The following is a 20,028-nucleotide window of genomic DNA, read 5'->3' as shown; positions in this document are numbered from 1 at the left end:
GATAGAAACAAAAAACCGTTACATTTACTGTGAATGACAAATTTAAAATGGAATTTCTTTAACAAATATGGTAAAACATTTTAATTATAATTTTAATAAAATACATCTCCCGCCATTATTTTATTCTCATTTTTACGATTTTTATTATTTACTATTCTTTAATCATAAGCCTTTTCAGTGACTTTAAGCTTAAATGTTATAAAAAGTGCGCAACAAAAGAGATACATTTCCCATTTCCTTTTGTTATAGGGCGGAACATAAAAGTACAAGCAATGTACAGTGGCAAACAAATTAGACGCGTCGATCGAAATGGTATAAATAAAACAAGGATAACAAACAATGAAGACGAACTCGGCTGGGCGGTCGGAGGATTTCCGCGTCAACCTTTTGGAATACTTCGAGATGCTCAGTAAAGCCAGATCTCCTCCAGAATACCGTTGTCCAGCTGCTCGGCGGGCAGGGCTTTCAGTGTGCGCAGCGTCTCCATGTAGAAGGTCAACTCCGAAGTCACCACTCCATGCTGCGGACCCCCATTGTTGTTCACATTCAACTTGAGCAGTTGTTCCCGCATCTTGTCCTTGAAGTTTCGGTGCACGACGCCGTAGATCTCGTGGATCTGTGCCTCCGGCAGCACTCCGGCGATGGCCTCGTGGAGTTTCACTAGATGACGGGAGATGTGACGGAAGGTCTGAGAAGGTATTGGTGGTCGTGCATCCCAGGCTTCCAGCTGAGCTGCTAACCTCTCGGATACTATCCCGTGTATCTTGTTTTCGATCTCTTTGATGTGACCATGGTAGTCTCGCTCGATGGCCTCGTATCCACTCATCGCCTGGAAGTGCTCCCTCAGCTTGGGCAGCAGCCAAAGAACCAGTTGGAGTGCTCGAGAAACGAGTGCCAGGTTGGTGCTAGTAATGGTCTTCAGGCCAGCCACCCGCATGGCGCCTGCTCCGATAATGAGTTGGCAGCTTCGTGAGTTGAAACACCGCAGCAGGTCCACCACATTCCGGGCATGATAGCTGGCTAGCAATGGCAGCCTGTGGGCACTTCCTCCGTATTCATACAGCATTCGGATGAGCATCAGCGAAGCGCTAACCAAAGTGTACGGCTGTTTACCATCCACCAGTAGCACGGGGTTGCCTGTGCCATTGCTAATCAGATTACTCATCTCCGGTTTTGCATAGTCTCCGGCGGCCATACGTTCGATAATCCTTTGAAATTCGTGGGGAATATCAACCTGGCGCCAGCGCTCCTGATCCAGAAGTAAAGACAACTTCTGTTTCCGTTCTGAATGGAATCTTTGAGCGTATCGCGATGCCTGGACTTTTAAGGCTAACTGAAGAGGCACACTGGCCACTCCACAAATGCTCCTTGTGGTCTCGCCAAACTGTTCCACAATCTCAGAGAGTTGGGAGAGCTCCTGCTCACTCGCCGAACTCTTTTCCAGGCTCTGAGGGGAAACAATATTGGCACAACGCTCATGGCAGTAATGGCAGACGGCCTGAAGGAGCTGCTGCAGCTGGGACTTCAATTGCTCGTGGTGCCCAGGACTCAGAAAGGCTTCCGAATCTATCAGATTCACTGCATCCTGGGCTCCCACAGCTGCATCCGCTGTTTGCTGCATTATACCCACTACAGTTTTAATGCGTTCGAGAATAGAAACCAAGGCCTGACTGGAGCGTTGCAGGAGGGCAATCCATTCGGGCAGGGTGAGCTCCAAGGCCTGCTCCCCGTGCCCAGTTAAGCTGATTTCTTGATCGCTGTCACTGCGCGCCAAAACCTCAATCAACAGTTGTTTTATGATGGCTCGAATGGTGGCAATGGCTTCTTGCTGGTAGGCCTGGACAAAAGAGAAGTTCTGCTTCCGCAGCAGACCCATCACGATGGCAACCAGTTTATCCTCCTCGGCGCAAACGCTGTCCGTCTCACGGAGGGCATCCGTCAGCGGTCGATTGAGATCCGCGGCAGCATAGCGTTCGAATTCCGTGGTTAGCATCTTGTCAATTAGCTTCTCCATCTCGCTTAGCTGCATGGGCAGGTGCTTGAAGCAGTGAATGCCGAGGAGTTCGGCGGAAAGGATCTCCTGGGTGGTTCCTATCAAATCCAAAGCAGCCACATAGTCCTGGGTGCCCAGGAGAAGCTGCAGCATCGGTTGGGTCTTGTGCACGGTGGCCATCAGTCGGAGCTTGTCTAGTGTGAGGTTGTAGTGCTGTCTTCGTTGGGCAAAACGCAGCACTTTGAAGCTATCCACAACCGAATGGCTGTGGAGTTGGGCCAGGGCTGCCCTTAACTGACGCACTTGGTCCGCTGCCTGTTCCATTTCAGCCAAAATAGCATGCTGTGTGGTCATGGCGTGAAAGAATGCAGCCGATTTCTGCGAAACCTGCTGTGCAATTTTCACCTCCACCATGTCCAGATACTGACTCAGCTGTTCCTGCAGCTGGCGCCCAGTTTGCTGATGGGATTCCGGACTTGAAGCAGAGGTTTGCATGTAATTAGGAAACACCTGTTTGAAGGTGACCGGGTTATGTAGCTGAAGCTGCGATTTAAGAAAAATCTCAGGCACCGAACTCAAGTGCGTGGGTGTCTGACCACCACTTCCCGGTCCAGGTGTTCCTTGTGCTCCATTCTCCAGCGGTTTATCGCGCTCCAGCTGCTGCTGACGGCGCTCGTGCCAGCGATATCGCTTTCCAATGCTGCCCAGATATACGGAAAAGTCCGCATGGGTTATATCCGGCAAACGGGGCGATGCTGGGACATGACTACGCTCCACAAAGTGCTCGCCCCACTTTTTGGTGAACAGGTTGCTCTGCTTGCCGCGCGAGGGATCGTTAAGCACTGCTGGCAGGTTCTGGGCGGCCGAGTAGACTCCCCATTCGGGAGGCATCTCGCGCGTGTGCTGGTTGACATGATACTTGGCCACATGGGCGTCATAGTCGCGGTCTGAGACTCCGTCCAGTGGCAGGGAGGCGCATACTCCATTGAAGCCATAGCGACACACGAAGGAGCCGCCCTCCCGGGTGCAGTGGCGATTGCGTAGGTGACTGAAATGGGTAATGGGAGTGCTTATTTTAGATTTTATCTATAAAACTTATAGTTCTAATAGTTCATTATTAAATTAGTAATTACGATGTACTTTCAAATGCGTCACTTTCGATTTTAAACCTTTTTAAGTACGATTTGGGGTGGTTAAACTTTCTCCCGAACTAGGCTATAAATTGAGTACTACTTATCTATACTCATTTATTATGAGTGTATGATGTCAATTGTATGTTACCATACAATATTGGGATTAAATATTTTTAAACCAGGTGGATTGTAAAACAGTTGAGCTACCAGGTTTTAAATCACTATCTTGACAGAGCAAAAATCGAGGTATGAAGGTTCATAGTTTCATATACTCTATTACAACCCAAGAAATCTGATTTTCTAAAGTTTCAGCTGTGCCAGCAATGTTTATTATCTTTTCTCCAAAAAAAACCGAGGCTTGGCTTCCGGTTGATATGTGGTCGAAATATATTTCTGGGATGCCCCTATAGACTTCGAGTAATGAAAGCTCGACTGTAGCTACCCAAATTACGTTGCTTTTACCTGCTGCCTGTTCAGTTTTAGCTGCTGTTTATCATTGAAACTCATACATATGAATGTACTTTATCGTACAGTTAAGATAAAATCGGTTTAAGGTACATAAAATGAGTTGTAAAATATGTATATGGAATGAAGGCAATGACTTCGCGGTCGCCACTCACTTGACAAAGTCGCTGATGGTCTTGAATTGCTCCCGGGTGCAGTAGTAGCAGCTCTGCCAGCTGGGCGCCGCTCCTCCGGCGATTCCACCGCCACTGGCCGTGGACAGTTTCCTGAATCCGGCACTTCCCGGTCCCGATCCGGACTCAACGGACGTGGCGGCATCTCCGGCGGACCTTGTCGTGGCCATAACACATGCTCTGCGATTAGAGTGCCGCGCCGTATGGTTTCCCCGGTGGTTCGACTGCTGCTCCCAACCGTTGACGTGTTATGTCAATGTTTGTTTTCTACCTTCGCTCGACGCTCTTTTCGGCCAGATGTTGCATGTTGCTTGCCCCGCGATGACTCCACTCTCGTTGGCCGTTTACTGGAGGCGGAACGGGCGCATTTCGTCCAATTAATGGGTGTTTCTGTTGCTGCGGTCGCTTAATTGAGCAGTTGTAAGTGGAACAATATTATGACGAACTGCAGTGTTGCGAAGCGACGACGCACTGAATGACAGCTGGCGAGGGATGGAAACGGTCAAGCACGCATGTCGAAATCTGCATGATGAAGGTACAAAAAAAAATTTAAAGAGTTATTTAAACAAAATAAAAAAATAACATATTGGTTATTATTTTGAAAAAAGTTATAGTTTCACATCTTTTTCAAGGACTTGAGAGACTTATTCGGAATTTACATAAAAATACATAATATAATAAAATTATGAATGTCGATTATAAGAATACATTTTATAAGCATTGTATTTCCTGGCTGCATAGCAACTCAACAAGTGAGAAAATTAGTTAATCATTTGGTTGCTTCAAAGTATATTTTAAAACATTGACTTAGAAACAGAATAATTTTAGAGGGAGACTCTTTCGCGAAAATATATTTGTGAACGTTATAATCCAGGGTTCTAAATGCTGTGCTATATTTGAAGTTTCTACTTTTGCCATTGCCATGGGACTAATTTGTTTCAAGCCTGGAACAAAGCATTTTTAAAATATTTCAAGCAGAATGCTACAGGAAGCCGTAACAATATTTAAAACTATAGTTTTTTTTTCAAAATTATTCCACAATAACGACGGCTCCTGCTCTCAGCAGTGCTATAGTAAATATGCTATAACATAATATTAATACATAATCTTTTTATAGGTATATATATAAATATGTAAATATATAGGTAAATATAAAACCTAAATAAATATTTTTGAACACATCATGCAATCCATTACAGGTCGTATCGTGTAGAGTGGGATTTAAACGAAGAGGCGTTTTCCAACACTGTGTCTCGCAAAAATCAGCTGACGGCTGCAGTCGAAATTAAGCCGCTCTAGTGAAATTGCGGCGCACCGGCTTTTTGAATCGTAAACAAAGTGCGCGGAATTACCTTTAACATCCTGTAAGCGCGGACTTTAAGGACAGCCATGCGGCTGGCACGACGCTACCTGGCAGTAGCGCTCGGCATTTGGCTGACCATTCTGTTCTTCTGCTACGACAAAATCAACTTCGACAATTCCAAGCACGATAGTCCCGTGGAGCTGGTTTGGTGGTCCAGGGACATGTCCTGGAGCCACGACGAGGTGCGGCAGTGCGGCATCCACACTTGCCGCATCTCCAACAAGCGCAGCCGCCTTCCGATGTCCCGGGTGTGTGAACATTGTCTAGAGTCTTAAATTCCTACTCCACATCCGGCTTGATAAGAATAACACAAAAAGATTGTCCGAAACCCTGTTCCACAGCATAGAGACTATAATTATGGATTATACTAAGTATAGTCCACTTTCTTTTGCTTAAACACAGAAGACTTTAGTTAAATATAAACATAGGCTCTCTAGGTTTTTAATATCTTCGATACATCAGCGGTGGAAGTGTATTTTATCAAAGATTTCAAAAAGTTTTAAAAAAGAAAGATCTGAGTACTTTTTTAAAAACATATCATAATTAGATATCATATATCATATTTAGATATCATATATTATATTTAGATATCATATACCATCTTTAGATTGTTACTAATATATTTCGTATAATTAGCTTTGAAAATACTTTTCCTTCTTAATTTTGTCTAAGACTATACTAGAAATTAATGTAAAAAGTTAATTGGTTTGCTCATCGAAACATTCTTAAAGGAAACACTGATTGTAAGTGTTGTTGTCTTTCTTAATAGATAATGTAGAATCACAGGATTTAAGGCCTAAAGGACTGAAATAACTTTTAAATTATAAAACAAACCATATTTATTTTATATTATTTTAACAGGGCGTTCTGTTCTACGGCTCGAATGTGAAGACAGGCGACTTTCCACTTCCCCGTAGCAAGCATCAAGTATGGGCCCTACTGCATGAAGAATCTCCCAGGAATGCTCCGTTCGTGTCCAATGTTGAGTTCCTCCGCCACTTTCACTTCACCTCGACCTTCAGCCGCTTCAGCAACTTTCCACTGACCACGCAGTACTTGCCCAGTGGCCAGGCACTCACCTCGAAGGACTACTATGTTCCGTTTGCTGGGAAGTCCAAATATGCATATCGTCCGTCCCCATCGGTGGTGTTCCTCCAAAGCGACTGCGATACGATGTCTGGAAGGGAGGACTACGTGAAGGAACTGATGAAGCACCTTTCGATCGATTCATACGGCAGCTGCCTGCGAAACAAAGATCTGCCTGAAAGGCAAGTAGGCTACTCCTTTTGTGACCCATTCAAACTCGACTATATCTCACTCACTGATAACTGCCACACGGTCTACATCACATATATACAACAACCTAATACGGAAAACCCTAGACATAGACAATCATGACATCGCCAGGACCGGCCGAGCTCCCCAAGATCTGCTGCACGGAGTGCTGGGTGCGGTTGTTCGGATCGTTGCCGTGCCACCATTGCCGTACGCAGATGGGCAACGTTTCGACAACCCATTGCAATTGCCAACAGGACCCTCGTTTATTGGAGGAAGGGGCCTTAAATGAGGCAACTCTGTTGCCCGACAATAATGCGATCCTGGAGCTAGAACGCCAGAGAAACGAAGACAATGAGACGCCTTTCAATGGGCGAAATATAACTGGAAGAGCATCCAAAAAATAATTACAATTTTAGTTCATAGAAGAAAACCTTCTACAATAATCAAAAACAATATAAGATGTACGTTCGTTTTGTTGCAGCCTGCAGAAGGACTACTTGAATAATCTCTATTCACCGGAGTTGCTGCGTTTCCTGTCCGAGTACAAGTTCATGATTGCTTTTGAGAATGCTGCCTGTCCTGACTACATTACCGAAAAGTTCTGGCGCCCTTTGATAATGGGAGTGGTTCCCATTTACTTTGGCTCACCCACAATTAAGGTAAGTGCATTTTGTTATACAGGTTTCCACAATTCCTAATTATTTGCCACAAATATTGTAGGACTGGCAGCCGAATAAGAAGTCTGCTGTTTTTGTAAACGACTTTCCCAACCCGAGAGAGTTGGCCAAGTTTTTGACTGAATTGGGGGAAAATCAAGTCAAGTACGATTCGTATCGCCAGCATAAACTGAATTGGCGCAATCCCATCTCCAACAAGAATTTGCTCCACAACCTTGTCACGCGTCGGTACCATATTAGCGATTCGTCTCCGGGAGCATCACTCTTTGAAAAGTTTGAGTGTGCTGTCTGCTACCATGTGATCAACACCGCCAGGGACGTAATGGCCGACCGTCGTCACTACAACTGCCCCCTGGAACCGGAGTATGCTCATCTGGAGGATGGAAAAATGCCACAGAATGTCGCCGACTGGCGATCCATGATGGAGGTGGGCCAGTGCCAAGCAAAGATACTCGACGAGTTCTTCCACCGAAACCACAGCTTCAATGAAGCTGACTTTGAGGCTGAACTTAACCGGAGGATGGAGAGTAATCAATGCAAATAGATCTAAAATGTAAAAGCTTACATCAATAACTCTCTGGCTGTAACAACTAGATTTTACCATGTGATAATATATTTACTTACTCAAAATAATCTTCCACTTTTGGAATTAAAAATCTGAATTAAAATAAATATACCTCGTTGAGGTATAAGGTATCCAAAGAACTGTTTTTGAACTGGTATGGACTTTATTTTATGAATAAGTGACTAAGATATGATTAGATATTAATTATTTATTAATATAATCACTGCTTATGTAGAAATGTTATGTTGACTGCTCATGGAGGATTTGATTTCGTTGGAATTATTGTCTGATGCTGAATCCGATTCTTCCAAAACATAGTGTGGTGCCGTCCCTGACAACTTTTCGTCTACTTGATCATCAACAACCTCGGCGTCATCTAAATCCAACAAAGACGGCTCAAATTCAGAATTTGCCGAGCCTAAGTTTTCCAATTGTTGCGGATAGTCTTGATTATGCACCTGGACCTCGTGCTCGAGAGGTGTTCTTGGCACCTCATTCGAGATAAATGAGTTGAATGATTCAAATTCCACGACATTTTCAATTGCATTTCCCTGAGTTCCAAACAGCATTTCCCTAGAAGGATTTAATGTTGGTTAAGGGAAGATTATTGTTTTGCACAAGCTGGTTCTTTATTTTACTTACATTAGATTCGCAGGATTCTCTGACAGATTCTCAGCTTTACACGATCTTTTTGGGGCGCATTTTCTACTAGACCGAGCGCTCTCTGCAACCTTTCCAAACGTTGTTTTTGGTTGTCTTCCAAGCCTTATCATCTCTCTCAAAATAACAGCTTTAAAAAGAGGCTCTGGTGAACAACTCTCCGATTCTTTGTTAAGCTTTCTTTTCTCCTTCAAGGCTTTTTTAATGGACGGATTTGGTCGTTGTTTTTGACATTTCGAAGGCTTTTTAAAGGTAGAACATTTAAGAGTACTTTTGGGCTTCTTCGATTGACGTGACCTTTGACTGGGGCAAGCTCTTTTTGAGGAGGCGTTTTCAGTACCCGAATCTTCGGAACTGCAAGAGATCGACCTGGCCAATGACTTGTCGACAGGAATTCTGGACCGATATCCCAGGAAAGAGCATACCGACACCTCATCACTACAGTAAATGCAACTACTTTTGAATGGACTCGACATTGCCCAAAAAGTTTTAAGCCAAAAGTTTGTAAATTTAAAAAAATGTGGTTGATGTTAACGACAATTTTGTAAAATTCTAGTTATTCTTTCTGCACTTTGTGTGTAGCCGTGTGTGTAGCTAAAAGTACAAGACTGACTGATGAGAAATGTTTCTGAATGATTGCTAAGTTCTATGTTTTGGGAGGTACGATCTCAGAATTGGGAAAAGGTAATGTGATTTTATGTTTCCAGCCAAGCTCCCAATTATTTTTTTCGTAAACACATAATTTATAATCTCTCAAACGTGGCACTCTTTTTTGCCACTCTTTATTAGCTAAGCAATTTACATCTGCCAGTGCATCGTGGGCATGACCTCCTTGAGCTGGCCCATGTTGACGATCCACATGCTGCCGTTCTTCATCATCTCCATCGCGTTGATCATCTGAAGGGCAGCCTCTTCCGGCATTTGGCGCTTGGCGCTCTCGATGGCCTCCACCATGGACTCGGAATGGTGCCAGGTGATGTTGTCGCGCAGGTTCATCATCATCTCGCTGTTGGTGAGTCCCGGGCACATGGCCATGAACATGACACCGGTCTTCTGGTAGATCATCTTATCGCCCATGGAGCGGGTGAATCCCAGGATGCCGTGCATGGCGGCGGCATAAACGGCAAAGGCGGGAGAGGGTTCCAATCCATAAACGGAGGACATCATGACCACCATGCCGCCCATGCCCATCTGGGTCTTGTCCATGTAGGGCATCGCCATCATCGTCGATTGGATCATGCCAGTCTGATAGAAAAGATTGGAAAATCAATTGGAAATTCTTGAAGAAACCTAAGGACACCTTACCAGGTTCATGCCCATCGTCGTCTCCACATCCTTGTCGAGCAGCACACTCTCGCCATTGATCATCACATCGATGTGGCCCATCAGCTGGCCCATTTTCTTCATCGCCTGATCGATCGACATCTTCTCCATGAGGTTCATTTGCATGAAAACCACCTTAACGGAGGGGTTCATGGCCTGCAGCTTCTTCATCATCTCGACGTTCTCCATGCGATTCATGATGCCCATCATCTTGATGTCCTTCTGCATCAGCTGCATCATCATCTGCCAGCCAATGCCGCTGAAGCTGCCAACGTAGACAACATTCTTACCGGTCCAGTCGAACATTTTTGCTTGAGGTTAGGTGCTTTTTGGGATTAACTAAAGCTGGATTGTGATGGGATGAGTGACTGACTCTGACTGATTTAGCCTTAGTAGGTGACTGCTCTTATATAACACCCCAGATGCACCGAGTCCAGATGTTCAGCCCAGCTTTTCTGATAACTTTGTTTCAGAATGCAATAACAGCGCCATAATTTCAGCTATCTTCGTGGGGTCAAGGGATTAAAGATCAGGTCCCTGCCCATTGCTGATACTTTCGGCTGGAAAAGACGACAACAAGCCCGTCACCAGCTGTTGCCAGTGGGGACCAGATAAGACCGCTATCGACATCGAGGGCGTTGGCGTCCCAACACCACCTGACAACATATCAATTCCTCATTATAAACTTTCAGAATTCGCTAAAGACAATGTTGCAATGATTATAAATATTTGCATCAGAACTTTTTAAAGAAATATCGTATTCACTTGTATATATTACAAGATTAGCTTTCTGATACAAGACAACATATCCGCAATTCTAATAATTATAATAAACTTGCTTCCCATTACAAACATTTAGATTCCTTATAAAAACATTAATTTATATTTATTACAATTTCTTAGACAATCACAGATGTTTAGGCTACAACGATGCGGGCTATGGAATATATACAAATGCTAGATAACAAATATTTTCTATATCATTCAAAATCAAAATCAACTTGATCTCCACGTACTTCCCTCGTCGTCAATAAATAATCTCTGAATTTCGCTTGGCAAGTTTGGGTTGTGCTCTCCTTTTCCAAAGTATTTTCTTATCGTTAAAGTTTCACGAGCATAAAGCTAATCATCAGAGTAATCAAAGTGGGTGCCAAGCCCGATACTCCGCCTCCAGCATTTGGGGGAGTTCCTGTTGTTGGCTTGCTAGTTCCCAAATCTTCTGTACTGTCCCCATCAGATTTTAAATCGGGGTTATAATCGCCGCAGGTGGGGAAATTCTCAGGCACTGGGACCATCTCATCGTCGTCACCCACTTTGAAGACCAGGGCCATGCCAATCTCCGCATGAAACTCGATGTGGCAGTGGAATAGCCAATAGCCGGGATTGGAGGCCTCGAATCTAATGATGGTATAACCACCATCTGGAACAGTGACTGTGTCCTTGACGGGTGGATTGTCCAGATTCCTTTTGAGTAAATTGAATTGATCCAATTGTTTGATCTAAATGGAAAAGGTTTTTAAAAATTAAATATAGAACCATTTTGAATTACTCACCATTTCGATGGTAACATTCTCCCCCAATCGCTCCAATCCCATCACTCTGAAGGCGTTTCCGTGCAAATGGAAGGGATGGTTGGCGTAGTACTGGAATCCCTCATCCACGATTATCATTTCGACTACGGCGCCCAACGGAACCTGGAGAACATGGTGGCATTTGCAGAACTCCTTGCGACAATCGATACCTTGTTCCATCAGACTTGTTTCGTTACAGAAGTCGGAATCCTTAAGCCTACTCCTTGACGGAAGAAGTGCCATCGATGGAAAGTCCAGGGTAATGTGATTCAATTGAGGGGTGTAAAGTCGATTCTGTTGGGTCATCTCCATTTCCATGGCATAGAGATCCTTGTCGTGGAAGTCTGGATTGTTCTTGGTATAGAAGTCATAGTAGATAAAGAACTTGTAGTCTGCCTCCGGTTTGAGGGTATCGTGATCAATGCCCGACACATGATCATAGATGGGCAGAGCCCTCATTTCCGCCACGGTTTTGGTGTCCGGATATCCAGGACCGCGATTCATTACATTCAATTCGATACCCTCTGCTTTGTGGCCATAGCTCAACTCCGCAGTAGGCTCTTCATCTGGAGCTCCCTCATAACGCAGGATGGCCACTTGAAAGGCGGAGGTGAAGACTTCGCTGCAATCCATCAGACCCTTTAGCCGAATCCAATAATTTCCCACTTCCAGATTGGCATTCAGCACAAAATCGAAACGTTCACCGGAATAGGTAACTATTGAGCCCACATCCATTGCCTCGATATCGTATCCATCTGAGTTGATTGCTGTTAGGTTATGACCATCTACAGAAACCACAATGGGGCAGTTAAGGTACTCTGCATTTATAATCCTGAAGCGATAACGGAAGCCTCTTCTAACTGAGTACACCTGGTGGGGCACTAGTTCAAGGGGTATTTCATTGAGATTACCCCTTTTTTGCCTCGAATTCACCGGAAAGAGCTTTGTGGTATTGGCTTTGGCCAGGCGAGCTTGTCTTGGTAGGGTTTGAACAAAATCCACCTGCGATTTGGGCAGTGGTTCCACGGGCTGCGTGGTCCTCTCCTCAGCTCTGCGATGAGTTTGCTTGGCCTCCGCCCAAATGCGGTTGTAATAGCGACCTTTGCCATTTATAAGCAGATTGTGGGGCTTGTTATCGCCCCGCGAGTGATGATGATAGGAAAAGATACTGGCACCCGTATCGTGTATCCAATCCTGGACAACCATGACATGTTCGCTGAGGTCAAAGTCATAGAGCCCTCCATGTGGTTCAGCAGTCTTGGGTTTTCGAATGATCAGTGCCCCGAAAACACCATCTCCTCTCTGCATTCCAGTGTGCGAATGCCAGAAATGAGTTCCCGAGAGATCAGCTGGAAAGGAATATCTAAAGGTTGCATGGGGAGTGATTGGACACTGGGTGATGTGCGGAACACCATCCATATAGGGGGTCTTCTTCTGGTGCAGACCATGCCAGTGTATGGAGGTGCTCTCGCCCAGCAGGTGATTCTTCACATCCACCACAATCTGATCACCCTCGCAGACTTCAATCGATGGTCCAGGCATCATGCGATTCACCACAGTGATACTTCGTTCTAGACCATCACCCATGACGCAATGGGGTCTGGAGCAATCCGTAAGATTACGGGGGCAATCGTAGCAGGCCTTCGAAAAGGTCTGATACCATTCAACCACAAAGTTATAACGACAGGTCATGGGTTCGGCTCCCACCTGACAATCCCGGTTGCAGGGATGGTTGCGATACCATTCAGCGGTCCAAATATCATCTGTGGCCTCCTCTCCGATATCCTGAAGTTCCTCAATCCTGGCAGTTTGGAGAGGTCTGCAGTAGGGACAACAGTTTCGCTCCTCTAATCTCGAAGGTGGACATTCTTCAGTCAGTTCTGGACAATTTCTTTGGTATGTATTCATGACAATCTGTCCATTATCCAGACGTCCGCATTCGATAAGAGTGCAATCGGCGTCATTGTGCCAGGATTCACCCACTGCATATAGGGTGTGGTTGTGCTGACAGTGGGTCCTCACACACTCCCCACAACAGCTGCCCTCGACACTACGCAGCTCCGAGCCCTGTAATATAAGAAAACATTGATAAGAAAGAAATACTTTAGAGATAGAGTTTATTGCCTACTAACCACTTCGCAATAGAACTCATTGCAATCGACCTGAGTCACGACAATATGAGCCTGAGGATCCTTGGCCACGCCAGCTGCACAGGAATACACCACACAAGGATCATTGGAGGCAAACCACACAGCTCCGATCTCCTTGCGGTGAGTGGTATTGTGCTCTTGGTACAGACAGATGGTGTTATCAACTATAAAAATAGAATAGAATACTATTGATTAAAAACAACGTAAATTCCAGAGGGTAAAAACTTCCCCTCAATCAATATTATCTATTTATTAATAGTAACAAACGCCTTAGGAAAATTTTTCTTCAAGCAATTATTCGGCTTTGTTCTTTTTTCAGCCTAATAAACAATCGCAACACAAAACCTCTGGCAAATATGTATAATTCTCTGTGTCGTAAACAAAAAAGACCGAAAACAAAAGACAAATACAAACAATTTGAGACCAAAACACTCTTTGTTGTATTTTTGGCGGCATATCACGCGCCTGAGATTCGTAATTTATAGCTAATTTAATTGAATGCATGGCTTAGTTTCACACTTGGGAATTCTTATAAATTTCAGAGTGCTATTATTAGTTCATAAATGTTCATTACTCGTGCTAATTGTTTGGAACCAGGTGCCTTGAACTCTGAGTCACAAATTGATAGACATGTGTGAACTATTATGAAAGTGAGAATTACTATGGGTACTATTAATTGGTTTTCACCATTTAAATCAGAACCAGTTCTGCATACAATAATTGCGTATAAAAAGGAATTAATGTTCCTTGCAAGCTATAAAATTCTATATTACAAATTTTAATCTATTAAAAGGCAGTAAGTGCATTTTGAAATCTGATCCAATTACTAATAAATCTATTTTTCAACAGTTTAGTATGAAATTAGATCCACATTCTTTAGTTATTTTATCTGGATAGCCGATTTGCTCACGTAAAAGGCGACAAGTGTCGACACTCGTATGTTAATTACTGCCCACATTCAAAAAGGCGATAAAATGCAAATTAAAATCCCATCAAGATCCGGATCAACTGGGGTAACCCGAACCGCTAAACGTTAATATATCATTTAAACGGATAATTCAAGTTCAGTGTTTGCCCTTAGCCAACGTGGAATGAGTAAGCATGAGATTGCCTTCGGAAATTGCCGGCGGATCTATGGGAAATTCAAGTGCTTTACTAATCTTCATAGACCCTACCATAAACACGGCCTATAAACATTTGTGGTCATGAAAACAGCTTAGTTAAGCCCAACAAAAGTATTCTATTTCGCAATTTTAATCAACACCACGTGAAAATAGAAACAATAACCACTGGCAATCGGAAAATCACTGTTAAAAAATACACTCTCATTAAGAAACAATTAACTTTACGATAGAATGAAATTGTGATTAAGAATTCGATAAGCTGATAACAAGGTTTTGTTTAGCTACCAAGAAAAACAATAAAATTGGAAAGTTACACGTTTCCTAAAAGTTATAAAATCCATACAAGTAGTCCAATTGAACTAAAAAAAAAACTTGAGCTTAAGGCCCCGTAGCTATAGGTAAAGTTCTCCTGTAAGCTGTACATCATGGAAACATTTTATAAAAATAATATTTTAAAAAATATTTTAAGAAAACAAATCATTAATGTTTGTTTTGTTTTAATGTTAATGTTTTTAATTTCTATGTTGGTTTTGTTAGGTTTTACAGTCTAGGCAAGATCCCAATAACTTGTTCCCAACAAAATATATTTTTTTAGTATAGTACATTCTGAAGTACGTAAGCTATCAATCTAAAGCAACAAATCATACCCAACATTGCTTATTTGACTGCCCATTTTTAACAGTTTGGTTTAATGATTTATAGCTTTAATTTATAAGATATGCATATAAGTCATTTTTGACACAGCTTTGCTAAGATCAGAAGTTTTTGGAATTTCTTTCAAGATCCTGAAGACAGACTTTAAAAACCTCTTCAATATCAAAACACATTATTCATGAATGAATCAACAGTTTTGTCGTGGAGTGATATATAGGCTTGAGGCACATGGGACTCAGCTCATCCTGGTTGGGTTTTCTTTTATTCCTCCCTTTTTTAAGGGAGACTGGGCGATGTCAGCAGCTGCTTGGCATATAAATTATACTATATGCGAGTGCTGCACGTACATCGTACATATGTACATACTTATAGCCAACTCCGTTAGGCGGATATCTGTGAGTTAAGCGTTAAGGCCGCGTTTATTGACTGTTTTTCGGTGAGTGTGTGAGTGCGAGTGGGTCGGGGGCTTTCAGCGCTGGGCTGCATCGTTTATTGGCTCGTTATGGCCATTATTATGATTGCCTGCTCGCCGACTACCGACGTTTGTTTTAACCATCAAGCACTTGCTTGATTATTTGCCGGACTTACGCAAATTCACATGCCAGGTGGGCAGATACTTATTTTTCGCATGCGAGTGTCAATCGCTGTTTACATTGTCCAAAGAAAATATATATGTAAGTGTATATTTTTACGCGATGCTAATGTTTATGCCGGCATTAATTTGGCCAAGGTCGCTGGGCGTTAATTGCCACGTGAAGCTTCTGACGGATTACACAGGTCTTGGGTTTAATGGGCACATCAAAATAGTATATGTACATGGGAATTTAAGTATTAAAGTCGTGAAAAACCAATACAACTTATTCAAAAAAGATTGAGTATTACTTTATTTTAAAATGCATATTTTATTTCATTTGCTTAAAAGATTCATACCAAGAATGTTTTCCAAAACCTCGTTTTTGGTTCAAATTTGTAATTATTATTTAAGTGAAAAGGGTTTTATGTGTCTTATCTGTAGAACTATATTAATATTCAAATAAATATGTTATGTTAAAAAAAATTTATTTAAAATTTAATTGCCTACTTATATTTTAAATAATTGTTTTCGATGCACTCACCTGCTGATTGGCTTACAGTTTGCAAGCCATTGGCGTGACTCACAAACTGCAGCAGCGCTGTTAAGACGACTGTTAGCCGAGATAATTCTGTTAATCTGCTGTTGTCAACCCTCATTTTGTTGTTGGTTTTTCTTGTTGTTGTTTTTGTTATTGTGGGCCGGCTCATTTGGTCATAATAATGGCTTACGCTTATTCAATTTGAGGTTATTGTTTTGGTTAGTATCCCAATTGTTGCTGGGTGGCTGATTTTTTTTTGGCAATGATTGTCTCTTTTTGAATAAATTTTGGGAGTTATTTTATATGGTTATGCGGAAGTTGCTGTTGATTTTAGCCACAAATTGCCTGCAAAGGGGATACATAAAATGAACATCGACTATTATTAATACAAGTTGGGGGTTCAATTACACTTAATATTGTTATAATATGTATTTATTCAACTGCTGATTGCAGCATTTAATTTCGAATTTTATTGGAATATTTTTCTTATTGCACCAATTATATTTGACTTGCTTGGCAGATGGTCTTGTTGATTGTTAATAAAACGAGTTGCTCGTGCCTTAATGAAGTTATATTATTTTTTATTGGAGACCATTCTGATGCATGTCGCGATAGGAAAGTCGTTGCCCTAACTCACGGTCAGGTAAAATTCTAAGATTTCACAAAATCTTTAGATAAACATTTAAAATTGAATAAAGTGTTATATATACTTACAAAGATTTTTCAACAATGCATTTTTAGTAATCTTTGAATACATATAAACTTTTTGAATGGAAATTATAATAAGTACGATTATGGTTTATGTGGTTATTTTGGTAAAAGCGTGTTATTCTCTCAGTAATCAATTCATGTATCTTGTAGCGCTACTTCTATTCAATCCCTTTTTATACTCTTCACCATGCCAAACTCTTTTGCCTAATCGAGTTTCATCCAATAAACAATAACAATTACACAAATTGTTTTTCTCTCCTGCTATTGGCAAACTCAATCAATGGGAATATCCCCTATCCCTTTAACCACATTATCCCAGCATCCAGTATTGACCTCGTAGGGAGCACGCACATGGCCGAAAAGGGCCAACATATGAGGGTATATATTGTATATTAAGTTAAGTATGATTTACGGCCCGGCTGTAAATATCACTCATACGCTCCGTGGTGTTGGGCTCCAGAGTGTTCGTGTGCGACTGTGTGGCTTTGCTTTTGGTCCTATCAGCACATGGCCAGCAAGTTGATTCGCCGGCTCAACTCAAGACAGTCGCACACCCATACACTCACACACCCACTCACACTCACACACAAGGCACGTACGAATTTAATTAATTAGCACGCTGTTCCTTAAACACACACGCACACACAGACACAAGCTCACGTCCGCCAATGGGTCCACTGTCCATAAGCCAAAGTCCGGTGGAGTCCCCACATAAAGAAAACTGCGCATAAATTATGAAAAAAGCTGGGAGGAAAATACGAAAGAAATGGCCCAAGACATTTTTCATATACATCAAGTTGTGTTTATGCTCCCATTTTCTTGGCAGGCTGCTCAACGTTAAGTTATCCTTCAAAATAGGGTTTATTGCAACGGTCAACAGGTTTGACTTAAGCTAGGAATGATGGTCTTATAAAAACAGTTTTGTTCTCATTTAAAAGTTATAGAAAAAAATAGAAGAACAAAATAGGAAACGTCTTCTTAAATTACTTAATATTTAATAACAAATATTATTTATGTTAAAGAGTATTTCTTCATTTGTAATTTTTAGCAGATGTCTTCCTTTGTCCATCCCCCTGATTTCCACTTTTATTTGGCATAAGTGTTGCATCTTAAAGATTTATGTACTGCAAGTACCTCAAGGGCTAACCGGACCTAAACAAAAAATATTTTATTCTAATTTAAAAGCTATCGATAAAGTAGATAATAAAAAATATATAGAGAAAATCGAAAGAAAATAATTTTTTATCTGTTTAAATATTTAATAACAAAATTATTTATATTAAAGAGTATTCCGCCATCGCTCAAAATATTTTTAACTTTTAGCAGACAGCTTCCATTGTCTATCCCCCTGATTTCGAATTTTATTTGGCCACACTTAAAGCATCTTAAAGATTTATGTACTGCGAGTACCTTAAGGGTCAACCGGAACTAAACAAAAAATAATTTATTCTTATTTAAAAGTTTAAAAAAAAAAAGATAATAAAATATATATAGACAAAATCGAAAAAAAATAATTTTGTATCTGTTTAAATATTTAATAACAGATATTAATAATATTAAAGAGTATTTCGCCATCGCTCAAAATATGTTTTTCATTTCTAGCAGACAGCTTCCTTTGTCTATCCCCCTAATTTCGACTTTTATTTGGCAACACTTAAAGCATTTTAAAGATTTATGTACTGCGAGTACCTTAAGGGTCAACATGACCTAACGCACTTCAGTTAATTAGAAATTAAGTACCCGGCTACGTGGCACTTAATTTAATTACAAAAATACCCGAAATTGAAAACCTACTAATATGATCTAATCATTTAATGAGCAATATAATTTGTAAATACTTTGTGCTGCAAGCCGGAACTAAAAAATGAGTTAATGATATAGCCTTGGCTCAGCTAAAATGATTAATCACTCAAAGTTCAAATATTTGATCGATGCTCGATGCTACCCTTAGGTGACTTTTAGCTCAATAAATTCTGTTCGTCTTTTACAAAAGTGGTTCTGACCGGTATTTTTTGCCGGCATGAGTAAACGCTTTGGATACTTGTTTAATACTTTTTGACACACAATCACTTTAATTAATATGCCTCTTGGATTCTGAACTGCAAAAGTCACGTGGACTGACCGCTTACTCATTGTCTATATGGGCTAAGAGGTGAGATTTGATTGCAGCTGTCACTGGAATCCCACCAGGGAATTCCCTTCTAGAAACGTAATTTTGTGATTTCCTTTTGCGGTGACCTAATGAATATGTATTTATACCTTCTTTAAATTTTATTTAAGCCTAGGTAAGGTTTCTGTTCCCCTTGAATGACTACAGTAGCTGGAGATACCTACTTAATTTACATACTAAATCTTGAGAATCTAGAACAATGGAAAAATTTGATGATCGAACCAGAACAAAGAATTCCCCTCAACTTTATAGTTAGGGTTTTTTATAAATTTAATATCATACATATTTCTCTGAGGGCTTACTATTTTTTTGATGTGTAGCTTTAAGTCCGCTTGATACAATTTCGAATTAAAAATCATTCTCTTGAGTGGAATTCAAAGTGAGCACTTGACAAATTTCCACAGTTTCAACCAATAAACAATCGAGCTCGATATTATTCAATCATGCTTTTTATTTTTAAAAGCATTCTGGAGTGCCCTTTTCACCTTTCATTGATGGAACTTAATCAGATTACATTTCGTTGTTGATTCGTTTGTTGGCCAATTTCTTTCTGCCAGCACTAAATTTCTCTGACAACCAATCAGCTGTTATGCAAAGTTGGCTTTTATAATATTTTTTTTCTCGGAATTTTGTGTATTTTTTTTCGTATGTAGGTACTACCAAAACACACGTTCGTAAAAAGTTGCATAATGCCCAAAGTGTTTTCCGGTTCACGTTTTTACATATAATTATCAAGCTTGTTTATTGTAATTTGATTTATTTAAGACCTTTTTTATACGAGCATCTTCCCCGCCTGTCCACTTATTTTGACAACAATTAGCCGATGCTGTGGCTAATGCTTGACCGCATTTTTGATCTTTTTGATGGCTCGGCCATATAAACAGCATGTTGAGGTAGGCGGGTGAA

The 20,028-nt window shown here is 41.4% G+C and overlaps 4 protein-coding genes across 4 annotated transcripts; 1 reads left to right on the top strand and 3 right to left on the bottom strand.

Moving 5' to 3' along the window:
• Positions 1 to 115: 115 nt before the first annotated feature.
• Positions 116 to 4,211, bottom strand: scat (VPS54 subunit of GARP complex scat). Its single transcript, XM_017090225.4, has 2 exons — positions 3,747 to 4,211; positions 116 to 3,041 (listed from the first exon to the last, which is right to left on the bottom strand). Exons 1-2 carry the CDS (start codon positions 3,932 to 3,934, stop codon positions 407 to 409), a joined length of 2,823 nt encoding a protein of 940 aa, XP_016945714.3. The 5' UTR covers positions 3,935 to 4,211; the 3' UTR covers positions 116 to 406.
• Positions 4,212 to 5,028: 817 nt separating this feature from the next.
• FucTB (alpha-(1,3)-fucosyltransferase 10) lies at positions 5,029 to 7,787 on the top strand. Its single transcript, XM_017069936.4, has 4 exons — positions 5,029 to 5,375; positions 5,989 to 6,395; positions 6,887 to 7,064; positions 7,126 to 7,787. Exons 1-4 carry the CDS (start codon positions 5,154 to 5,156, stop codon positions 7,624 to 7,626), a joined length of 1,308 nt encoding a protein of 435 aa, XP_016925425.3. The 5' UTR covers positions 5,029 to 5,153; the 3' UTR covers positions 7,627 to 7,787.
• A 1,262-nt stretch (positions 7,788 to 9,049) lies between these two features.
• Positions 9,050 to 9,998, bottom strand: Fbp2 (Fat body protein 2). Its single transcript, XM_017072532.4, has 2 exons — positions 9,613 to 9,998; positions 9,050 to 9,552 (listed from the first exon to the last, which is right to left on the bottom strand). The coding sequence occupies exons 1-2, from the start codon at positions 9,934 to 9,936 to the stop codon at positions 9,106 to 9,108; spliced, it is 771 nt and encodes a 256-aa protein (XP_016928021.3). The 5' UTR covers positions 9,937 to 9,998; the 3' UTR covers positions 9,050 to 9,105.
• A 492-nt stretch (positions 9,999 to 10,490) lies between these two features.
• Mco1 (Multicopper oxidase 1) lies at positions 10,491 to 16,437 on the bottom strand (the record flags this gene model as incomplete). Its single annotated transcript, XM_017090302.4, has 4 exons — positions 10,491 to 11,129; positions 11,184 to 13,268; positions 13,334 to 13,515; positions 16,245 to 16,437. Coding segments are annotated over 4 exons (2,859 nt in total), but the record flags the coding sequence as incomplete, so codon positions are not given.
• Between the last annotated feature and the right edge of the window lie 3,591 nt (positions 16,438 to 20,028).

Source organism: Drosophila suzukii, chromosome 2L, assembly GCF_043229965.1.
Source record: "Drosophila suzukii chromosome 2L, CBGP_Dsuzu_IsoJpt1.0, whole genome shotgun sequence".
Lineage (NCBI taxonomy): Eukaryota > Metazoa > Arthropoda > Insecta > Diptera > Drosophilidae > Drosophila > Drosophila suzukii.
Note: the sequence above shows the minus strand (reverse complement) of the source record. Positions and strands in the feature narration are given on the sequence as shown.